Raw genomic sequence first — 11,286 nt, 5'->3', positions numbered from 1 at the left:
TGTATGTGTACACCCTTAAACTCCGGCCTCCCATTTTAAAACTCCTCAGATTTGTGCCACCTGACTGTAACTTCTCCCGAAGGATATGACGAAAGGCTTCCTTTGAATTTCTCTGTTTTTCTTCTGAAAAATTACAACGTGTGTCTGCACTCTTCATAGGAAACAACACATTATGTAATACGTCACCGCTAAATGACTAATGCACTTACTGAAGTTACGCACCTGTCTGGTAAATGTAGCTTTACTCCAAGTTAATTATACTGCAGTAACAAATCAGTTAAGTAGTCACGTCTTGCCTTCACTTTTCTATATGGTTATACATAAAGGAAAGGACACTTTTCAGTTAAAATACACTTTTTTTTAAAAAAAAAATTCTGTTTATTCTCAAAATACATTTTGGTATCAAAACCTTCACAGTAGTTCACTGTGCTGAAATTAAATTGGATGTAGGCTCTAACTTTTCGGTGAGTGGAAGTCAGAGGCTGAATACTATTTATTTGGAGGATGGGTTTTATGTAACGATGGATAAAAAACGGGAATAAAATGCTTAAAACACTGTAATAATAGTATGTACCTATTATTGTGTTATTCTTGTTTCTGGGTCCACCTGAAAGAATATTTCTGTGTCTTTTAATTCAATCATTTAAGCAGGTATGTTGTGTGATCAATGTGTGTTTTCCGATTGATTGATGATTTTTGACTATTGATCTCATTTAACATACAATGCATTAATGGAATTCAGGGGCTGCACGTGGTGCTCGACAGCTCCTAAAAACAGGGCGTTCTACAGCTCCTCTGTAGATTAAGACTTTGCACATGATCAGATTATAGAATATGATGCAACTTTCTTCAGCAAACAACCTTGAATGAGCATGTGTGCTGACTTCATATGCGTACACACTTAGATTAGACCTCTCCTTGACTTGCACTTTAAAAGTCCTAAAAGTTGTGGCACGTGGCTGTACCATCTGCAGGACATGATTAAAAACTGGTTTTTCAAACAAAATGAGTCTGCACTCTTCATATGAGGCAGCTACGCTCACATTATGTAATATGCAATCATCAAATGACTAATGCAGTTTCCAAAGCTACACACCAAACTTTGGTATGTAGATTTAGCCCCCGAGAGCAAATTATACTACAATAACAAATCATTGCAACAGTCACTTTTTGCCTTCATTTTTCAATACATAGACTTGCAAAGGAAGGGACACTTCTACGTTAAAATATGTATTATATGTTAGGATTTTTTTTTGTTTACTCTTAAAACACAATTAAAAAAAATTTGGTTCCAAAAACACCACAATACTACACTGAACTTCATTTACATAGGAACCTCATCGATAATGCTGCAGCACGGCGAATTTTCACGGTGACACACCATTCTGTCTCGCGTGTGCAACATGTATTTGTGTCCCATCGACTGTGTTGAAAGTCATGGCAGGTCCTGACCTGACGAAAACGCTCCTGTACACCGTCAATAACCTTCTGCAGCAAGAGAAATACAAAGCTGCTCTGGCAGTTTTGAAAGGATTCAGAAACGGCGCCGTGTGAGTGAAAACGTTCAATAAATTAGCAAGCTAGGAAGCTAAGCTACGATGGTTTAACTACCTCTTTACTACACAGCTGACGGGTAACAGGTCCTCGGCTAATCAGCTGGAGCTGACAGCGGTAGCTTTAGCTGCCCGGAGTCACCGTGGTAACTTAAGGCAAAACATAGTATTAGCAGACAAGTACTGAGTATTTGTTTTTACCTTGTTTTGAGGCCACTTGCGTTCCCAGACAGCATTGACATCACAGTGTGTTTATTTCTCAGATATGGGGCCAAAATCAGAGCACCACATGCCCTGGTGATGACATTTCTGTTCAGGGGTGGCAGGTAAGAATCTGAGCTGTGATTCATGTTAAACTACCTCACTATTCAAATGCTCCCCATGTGTCTGCACAGCTTTTTTTCCCCCCATCTGACAGTTTGAAAAACAAGCTCAAAGCCATTTTGAAGGCCACATACACCCACTCCCGCAACCTGGCGTGCTTCGTGTTCACCTACAAAGGACTGCAAGCCTTGCAGGAGAGGATTCAGGGGAAGAACCTGCAGTCTCACTCCTTTCTGGCTGCCTGCGTTGGAGGATGGTTAGTGTTTGGGGATAACAACAACATCAATAGTCAGGTACGATCAGCCCGCAGTCCAAAAATTCCCTGTAATTCCTCATATAAATGTGTTCAGTCCATTGAAACTTTCCGCTCGTCTCCAGATCAACATGTACCTGCTGTCCAGGATCCTGTTCGCGCTGTCTCGGCTGGCTGTAGAGAAAGGATTTATCCCCCAGCCTAAGCACGACCCTTTCCCACTCTTCGCCACGCTGGTGTGGGGGATCGTCTTGTGGCTGTTTGAATATTACCCACACACCCTCCAGCCGTCCCTGCAGTCCTCAATGACCTACCTCTACCACGACAGCAACGTGTGGCACGACATCTCAGACTTCCTCGTGTACAATAAACCAAGGACTGCTGCTCCGAAATGAAGCTTTATTGTTTTTCAGTAGGGACCAGCTCTCTACAATTCAGTAATTTCATCATTATTTTTATAATTATTAATGTTTCAAATATTGTTGAATGTTGCCTTTTTTAAAACTGTTGCTAGATTATAATTTGTACTGTATAAAAATTATTTTCTTGATCTTTGATTTATTGATGTGTATTTTCAACACACCAAATCTCACCAGCATACAGGATAAACTGTGCATATCCAGTGTAATTTCCCTGCTGACATTTGAGTGATTGTGCAGTTGTTTGATTTTAATTTCCTGGAGTATTTTACTAAATACACCTGCCGCAGAATGAAAGACAAAAATACATTTAGTGCAAAACAGGCTGTTATCTGTCATGAATCTGCTCCACAGAGAGAAAAATGTCAAAATATCAGCAGTATTATTAACATTTAGGTTTAGTTTCTCTATATATTATAAAATTAATACAAACTAAAACAAGCTCTCCTTCATATTTAGAAAGTAACAGCTGTTCAAGTGTAGCACTGCTGAGCATCTTTTTCACAGCAGTGCGGCGCTCATAATGGCGACTACCTGAAATATGCAGTATTCTGTCCTTAATGAAACACTACGGCTCTGATATTGTGCCTCACTAATGAAGCGAGGATCTTTGAAGGATCCACACAGGAAATGATGGATGTGCATCTTGATGGTTTCTGTTAATTTCCTTCTGTTGATGTTTGTTTGTTTTTGAGCCGAAGGTGTGTCATCATTATATCATCTTTTTTTTTTAGGGCTTAATTAAATCCTTTTTCAGTCACACCTGTTTTCAGTTAATTCTCTAATTCTTCTCAAGTCTTAATCATAATCACGTGTACAATTTAAGATCAATCCAAAATGAAAGGAGCAGCAGCTCATTACCTCATACGAATACAGTAGTTTAATATGACATGTTGCTTTACGATAGCACAGCGTCAATAATGATTGCATAACGAGGAAAATGTGTCATTGTATGGTTGAATGTGTAAACAATGGTTATGTACTGCATCTTTATGTCTTCAAGTCTTCAAGTCCGAATGTTGTTTTAACAGGTTAGTTTCAATATTTGTGACAGCAAATGACTGTCAGAAACTCTGACCCAGGTTCTGTGCTTAACGCTGTGTTACCATTTTATGCTACTTTGCTACCACTCCACATTTAAGAGGTGGATATAGACAGTGTAACTCACCTGCGTTCATTTTATTTGAAAGCTGAAGTCAGTAGTTATTGGCAGATTAAAGCTTTGCACATGAAACATGATCAGCTTTTAATATGTGATGAAATGTTCTCCAATAAACTATCCAACAGCATCTAAAGCAAATAAAATGACCCCTGTCTTGATCAGCTGCAACATGTGAAATCTGCTTAAATATATTAATACAATGATGAAATTCTGAGGAACCATTTTTAATGAATACTTTAACTTCTGTGGTTTTACTTCTGCAAAACTTTGAAGGTATGCTTTACTTTGTTGTACTGAATGTTGAATTGAATGTGAGTATTCAAACTTCTCCTCATTATTATTGTTAAGTGGAAAGCTCGAAAACTGCTCTTAGATTTATTACAGAATCACATTTTTATGTGTCTGAAAGGGAACTACTGCCAAGTTGATGTTGAATGGAGTATATGTGTTCACCATTAAATGACCACCCATACCGTCTACAGCCATCTTAGTGGATCCGTGAGGCTGTGTTCTGGCACACTGGTGCTTTGAGCTAAATGCTAACATGCTCAGAATGACTGTGCTAACACGTTGGTGATGACTGGATGTCAGTTTTCATGGAATTTAATCAGAAAAAACTTGGGTGAATTAAAAAGTGCTAGAGGAAAAGGTCAACAAAGTTATTACAATTGATCATGGAAATGTATTTAGCTGTGATATGGAGACATCAGATACATTGTCCCTGTCATGAATTCAACTCTATATTCATTCTCCAAAAATGTATCCCACCCAGTGTAAGCTGCTGCACATGTCATTACCAACAGATTAGTGGCCTGCCATTTGAACATGGATTGCACAATAAGGCTTTTTTCACCGGGAGGCAAGTCGAAACATCAATGGAAACACTCCAAAGGAACTCCCACGCCTCTGTTCTGGGGCACAAGTAACTGTGTGCTAGTGCAGCACTGTCAGGCCTGCAGGCAGTGGATTGAAGGGTGTGCTGTGCATCAATGTGTGTATCTTTTTAAAAACTGACCCATTTTTATTATGTACTACAAATTATTGCACTATGATCGACATTTTTTCCTGCATGTTTTTACTGATGCATAAGTTAACTGGTAACTTTTTGTTTATAGACTTGAGGGAGGTTGGATTGTATTGGATCAAAACAGTGTCTGCTCAGTAAAACATAGCTTTAATATAGATATTGAAAGTGTGCGTGATCCTTTGTTATTCAAATCTGACTAATAAGATAACAAGGGGCCCATCTGAAGTGCCTTCCGTGTCTGTGATATCGTTGTACTCCAGTATATCGCAGTCCGTGCGATGGTTCTTGTGGATTTATTGGTTTAACAAACTTTAAAGACAACTGTAAAGATTGGGAAACCAATACAAACAGGCCCACCACACATCTGAAGCAGTATTTAAATGCCAATCAAATAACATAATCAATTAATCAGCCCTAACCACTACTACTACTAATAAAGTGTGCACAAGAACAACCTTAGATGCCTTAATGAGTGTATTAAAAAAAAACCCTGAAATTAGCTAAATAATTGGAAATAACTGAAGGCATGTGAACAAAACAAACTGAAGATCAAAGTTGGAAGTCAATAACAAAATCCAGGATCTTAATTAGTCATTTAACATCGCATCAAAGACAATGACGAAGCTCTATTACGGCTGAGTAGCAGCAGTGACGCGAGATGACTACAGTTTAGCCAGTCTGGGATTCCTGGGAAGCAGCAGCGTCATTTGGAAGAAAAAACGTACACAAGTGGCCTGATGTCAAACTCATCCTCACCAGATAGTGGTATAACAGCACATGGTCTGAAATAACACTAACATAAGAGTTTGTGAGCTGTATGAATAGATATTAGCCAGAAAAAGGCATTTAGATTATGCTTTCTATAAAAGTATTACTGCTGCCGCTACAGGTCTCACGTCTGTGTTGCAAAATGTCGCAGCACGTTGCATGTTTACACACCCACAACACAATCCTCTCTAGTCCTCTGTTCTTCGTATGAACAGGGTGAGTCTGATTACTCATGCAGGCATCATTTACGCATGAAACTGTACTCCTGCAACACAGCCAACAAGGAGGGGTGTACCGTTTTGTACTGTAAGTTTTGTTTGTTACACATGACTTGAGGGCCTTGGTGACTATTGAGGAAAACCAGTTCACTTTCCTATTGCTGCCTGTGAACATGCTTTCAGAGGGTGGGGCAAAGCTTTATATAGCTGTACCAGGGGACAGTAGGGACATAAAGCACTGCGCTGAAAAAGAGACACTAACAAATGGAAGGTGAGATCCTTTTCTCTGCGCATCTTGTTTTATCACTTCACTCATCTGCTCAATTCTTATTTCAAAGCAATTTCTTTCATCTGTTTGTCTTCATTTGCAGACTTGAGAATACAAAATGTCAACTTGGAAAAGTTCGAAAACCTGCGGGCACACAGGACTGAGGGCTTCTTCAGCTCCAAAGCCCTGGTGGTGCGAAGAGGAGCCCCATTCAGACTCAGTCTGCAACTCGGGGGCCGACCCTTCAACCCCAACATTGACTATCTGAAGATTAAGATTATGCTAGGTAATCTCGATTTAGACTCAGATTTTTTTTTCTTTTTGGATGGATGGCTGTTTAGGTGCACACTTTTGCATCCTTTCCCTGACTGACGGTCTCTCTTCTCCTCTCAGGCCACCTGTATGTGACAATTCCAGTCACTTACTCCACGAAGGTTTCCACCTCCAACTGGAAAGCTTACATTGACCCCCGGAGCCTGAACGTCCAGAGACCCTCCGTATTCATCTTCTCTCCTGCCACCGCCTCGGTGGGTAGCTACAAATTTGAGCTGTGTGTGTACACTCAGAACGCCCAAAAGAAGTGCGCCTATGGCAAATTCATCCTGCTCTGCAATCCCTGGTGTCGTGGTGAGTACAAGACAACCCAGTGAAGTGATGAGAAGCAGCAGCAGTGAGCTAACCGCACCAGAAATTTACTTGAATCCATGATGATGTATTGCATTCATTCATCACCTTTGATCACTTATTAGTTCCTTTTATTGGAGTCTGAGTGCTGCAGTGCAGTGGTGATGTGCTGTGTGACTGGCTCTGTGAATCATACCTTAGAGGTAAGGGTTCATTGAGCAAATGTCTCACACCAGCTAAAAAACAGAGGACAGAAGAAAACCGAGTATGACAGCTGAAGTGTTAAATCATTTATATATTTCAACACTTCAACACACCAGGTTGTGCTACATAGAAGGTTTATGTCTTACAGAGGACACAGTGTACATTCCCTTTGAGGACCAGAGAGAGGAGTACGTTCAGAGTGACTCTGGGTTGCTGTTTATTGGGACGCCAAGGAACCTTGTGTCAAGACCATGGTCCTTCGATCAGGTATGAACATGAAAATCTGTTTTTGCAAATGTTCAGTGAGAAGAGAAGTATTTATTGCATTGGACTGCAAGTATTGCTTGTGTAAGTACTGCTCAGTTTACTGTTAATCTTTGAAGTGGATTAAACCCTTCTGTTATGCAGCAATTGAAACAAACAATGTGTGAAAACGGTTTGGTAGTAGTTACTTTTGTAGAGATATAACAGCAACCAGTAATGTCTAATCAAACCTCAACCCTAAACCGGACCTTAAATATCACACATTAGTCACTTGAAAGCAAGATGAGCACGTGTTTATTAGAATATGCTTCAAATGTCATGAACTGTTCATTTATATCTCTCATTTCTTTCCCTCTACTTGTAAAGTATGAGTCTGGTATTCTGGAAACGTGCCTGAATCTGCTGCAAGTCAGCCCTCAGCACCAGAAGAACAAGAGACTGGACTACCTGAATCGAGGCAATCCCATCTACATCGGCCGATTGGTGTCTGCCATGGTGGGTGCCAGCATGAACTTCGAGAGAGTAGTAAATCGCTTCCTGCCAGTGTTGTGTTTCTACAACATGAGCGTCACTGCTGCTTATTAAAAACATGTCGTGTCTTGAACTGGGACACTGTTCTGTACATTGTAAAGATAAACACACACCTGCAAAGATCTGAACACTAAAATGTCACATGCAGAAACACTGTAATTACTGCAGTGAAACGGTCGATCACAGTAGTTATTAAACCGGCAGCGTGAATCAGAATGACCTCGGATGATGGGAGAGGTGCCAGCTTGCTTTATGAGCTTTAGGAACTGACATTTATCCTCTCCTTCATGTTCAGATCAACAGTGAAGACGACCGCGGGGTGTTGAAAGGGAACTGGTCAGACGACTTCTCGCAGGGGGTTAATCCCTCCCTGTGGACTGGGAGCGGGGACATCTTGAGACAGTGGGCTCAGTCTGGTTTCAGCCCAGTCAAGTACGGACAGTGCTGGGTGTTTGCAGGTGTCATGTGCACAGGTGATTATTTCCTCATAATGCAATCATTGACAAAAAATATCACTCAAGCACTCTTCACTTTTTACCTCACTACACGTCTTGTACAGACTTCAATAACCTGAGCTAAGCTAAACCTCTGAGATATAACTTGATGATTGATGTCTTATCAGTCTTCACATAGTGGATCATTATTTCCAATGACGCAACTTTCAGATTTCATCAGCATGTGTAAGCGTCTTTGTCTGTGTCTTTCAGTCATGAGAGCTTTTGGCATTCCTTGCCGCATCGTCACAAACTTCAACTCTGCTCACGACACCAATGGCAACCTGGTGATTGAGGAGTACTACTCCGAAACGGGCCAGAAGCTGCACCACAGCAGAGACAGCATATGGTTAGCGGCGATTTCACCTTTGACGCTGACACATTTCTTGAGTTCTGAAGAAGTGAAAAAGCCTGTTCATGCCTTGTGATATCTTCTTTTGGCTGCTTTTAACAGGAACTACCACATCTGGGTGGAGTGCTGGATGACTCGCCGGGATCTGGGATATGGATTGGATGGCTGGCAGGTTCTGGACTCGACCCCCCAGGAGAGGAGTGGAGGTGTGTGTTTGTTGTTCTATTGCGAGAAATTTCTCACTTTTTTGGTCATCACTGATCTCTTTTTCCTGAATAAACATGACCATAACCTTTTTTCCTCCGTTTTTAGGAGTGTTCTGCTGCGGTCCAGCCCCGGTCAAAGCAGTCAAGGATCGGCGTATTGACCTGAATTACGACATCCCTTTTGTCTACGCCGAGGTGAACGCCGACGTCCGCACAATCATAGTGAGTGACGGTCGGGTGCTCGGCTACAGCACCGACACAGAGAGAGTGGGATCCCTCATCTGCACCAAAGCTGTTGGCTCACCCAGACACCAGAACATCACACGGGACTACAAATACATCAGAAGTAGGAGCCAGAAACAGAAAATACATTCATGAAGTGGCATAATGTTCACTCTAAGCCACAAATTCTTACTCTGATCACGTTGTCATTTCAATCTTTCCATCATAGGCCCAACTTCGTCACTTACATCACGAAGTTCCACAATGTCAGAAGAGTCAACATTAAGCAGAGGTAATATTTGAGTTTTCAATGCATTAATCAGACTTATCATGTGTTGAAACACACATCAACTCACACACTGGTTTTCTTCATGTTTCTTCAGCACGTCCATCCAAGGGGTTGGTGGTCCTCATGACACTGGATAAAGCTCCTGTTGCTGGGGAGCCTGTCAGCTTCACAGTGAAAGCCATCAACAAGCAGAGTGTTGCCAAGATGGTGAAGGTGCATCTCAATGCTCAGGCTAAAGAATACAACAACAGCCCCTCAGACACCTTCTGGGAAAGCCACGGTGTCATACAACTGGCACCCATGGAAGGTAAATCTGCTTCACTCATCTGCAAGACCCGAATGTTCACTTCTGAAGGACTGTTGTGGTTTTAATGTCTGCCTCTTTCTCCGTCTCCAGTCAAGGTTATTCAACAGCAGATCAACCCAGCCCAGTATGAGGATGCGGTGGGAGACAACCTGATCAACCTGGCAGTCGTCCTGGAGGACGTGAACAGTCAGGAGCGGGTCCTGGCCTCAGAGGAGTTCAACATCGCCAGCCCTCAGCTCACCATAGAGGTACTGGAGACACACTGATTGTTCCTCACTGATAGTTTAGATGGCAAAGTCACTTCTGTCGAGGGAACAAAATTACATATCAGATGTGATGATGCACTCAGTTAAAGCATCATATAGCTTCAACTAAGAGCTGCAGGAGACATAGAGAATGTGTTGACATTGACTGACTTTAACGTCATTTGAGGGGTAATTTACGGGAATTTTCAGGATTCACTAACACCAAGTTCCCCCTCAGGTTGCAAACGAAGACTCCATCGTGCCTAACAAAGAGCAAACTGCCACAGTGATCTTCACCAACCCATTTTCATACCCGGTCAGCGGACTACTGACTGTAGCTGGAGCCGGGCTGATCCAGGGCAAGGCTCACTTCAGGTAAGAAAAATGATCTCCACTGTTTATATACGTATTGGATGTTTGATTTCGTAGGCGCCTCAGTGATTCACGCACATCACAAATGGCTACAAAGTGAATGAGCGAAGGAATGCTCAAACTTAGGAGTGTCACTGTACAGTATGTGATAGCACAGTGTGTTTGTTGGAGGAATGTAGGCTTGTTAACCTGCATTGTTCTGCTCTTATTCGTGTTCAGTGTTCAGGTAGGTGTGGCTAGAATAAACAACCAAATGTTCCAGGGCCGTGAGCAGATCGGGGCCAATGATTATTTGCGAGCACTTATTTATAGACAAGTTCTAGACGAGTTTAGCTTCGCTGTCGCAAACAACACTGATCTGATGCAGTCGACTCCAACCAGGTCGCTGTGGTGGTAGCAGTGCTTCAACATTTTGTGAACTCTTTTATGTTTTGTGTCTTCCTGCAGGATGTCCCCACTGCGTCCAGGAGGGAAAGTGGAGCAGGACATCACCTTCACCCCCACCATGGTGGGAACAAAGATGCTGCAGGCCGACCTGTCCCTCGCAAACATCAGCTCCACCATCAGAGGCTTCAAGATGGTCCATGTCAACAGGGCTTAGGTCCTGTTTTTGTTTTTTTGTGTGTTTGTGTGTGTGTGTGTGTGTGTGTGTGTGTGTGTATGTGTGTGTCTTTTGCCGTTCTTTTTGCTCAGGTGTCACATTTGGGCACAGAACTTACATTTCTGATGTCAGTGTTGTTGTGCATCAGAAACTCACTTTTCATTTATGTTGTAAAAACCACCTGAAGCCAGAACATGGGCCAGGTGCAGAAAAAACATGGAGATTACTGCCATCTAACCCTTCTGGTTTTCTATTGCTGTGTATGATATACATGTGAAAATAAATTATTTATTTATTTTGCTATTTATTCAGCTATTTATGTGTTTGAGCCACAGAAAGGAACATTGCTACCTGAAATTTATTGATTGTGCTTTGTGATTTGTTTGAAAAGTCAAATAAAACAAAAAAATAAATGTGTTTGAATCTACTTTATGCCGCTTTTCTTAAACATATGTGTGCGTGGATTTATGTTATTGTAGTTCTGTTTCTGCCCTGAAGAGGGAGACCTTCTCTCAAAAAAGGTCACTTTTATTCAGGCTGCATGGTCTCAAACTTCTTGATGTAGTTCACACAAGGATCATTC

General features: G+C 41.7%; 2 protein-coding genes across 2 annotated transcripts; both read left to right on the top strand.

Moving 5' to 3' along the window:
* The first annotated feature begins 1,380 nt into the window (after positions 1-1,380).
* pxmp4 (peroxisomal membrane protein 4) lies at positions 1,381-3,877 on the top strand. Its single transcript, XM_076741088.1, has 4 exons — positions 1,381-1,550; positions 1,817-1,879; positions 1,972-2,170; positions 2,256-3,877. Exons 1-4 carry the CDS (start codon positions 1,438-1,440, stop codon positions 2,523-2,525), a joined length of 645 nt encoding a protein of 214 aa, XP_076597203.1. The 5' UTR covers positions 1,381-1,437; the 3' UTR covers positions 2,526-3,877.
* Positions 3,878-5,950: 2,073 nt separating this feature from the next.
* On the top strand, positions 5,951-11,116 carry tgm5l (transglutaminase 5, like). Its single transcript, XM_076748826.1, has 14 exons — positions 5,951-5,995; positions 6,096-6,278; positions 6,386-6,619; positions 6,969-7,087; positions 7,451-7,579; positions 7,911-8,088; positions 8,323-8,458; positions 8,564-8,667; positions 8,774-9,013; positions 9,119-9,181; positions 9,273-9,485; positions 9,576-9,733; positions 9,969-10,105; positions 10,550-11,116. The coding sequence occupies exons 1-14, from the start codon at positions 5,989-5,991 to the stop codon at positions 10,701-10,703; spliced, it is 2,055 nt and encodes a 684-aa protein (XP_076604941.1). The 5' UTR covers positions 5,951-5,988; the 3' UTR covers positions 10,704-11,116.
* The last annotated feature ends 170 nt before the right edge of the window (positions 11,117-11,286 follow it).

Source organism: Chaetodon auriga, chromosome 2 (assembly GCF_051107435.1).
Source record: "Chaetodon auriga isolate fChaAug3 chromosome 2, fChaAug3.hap1, whole genome shotgun sequence".
Taxonomy (NCBI): domain Eukaryota; kingdom Metazoa; phylum Chordata; class Actinopteri; order Chaetodontiformes; family Chaetodontidae; genus Chaetodon; species Chaetodon auriga.
This window is presented reverse-complemented; position numbering and strand designations above follow the sequence as displayed.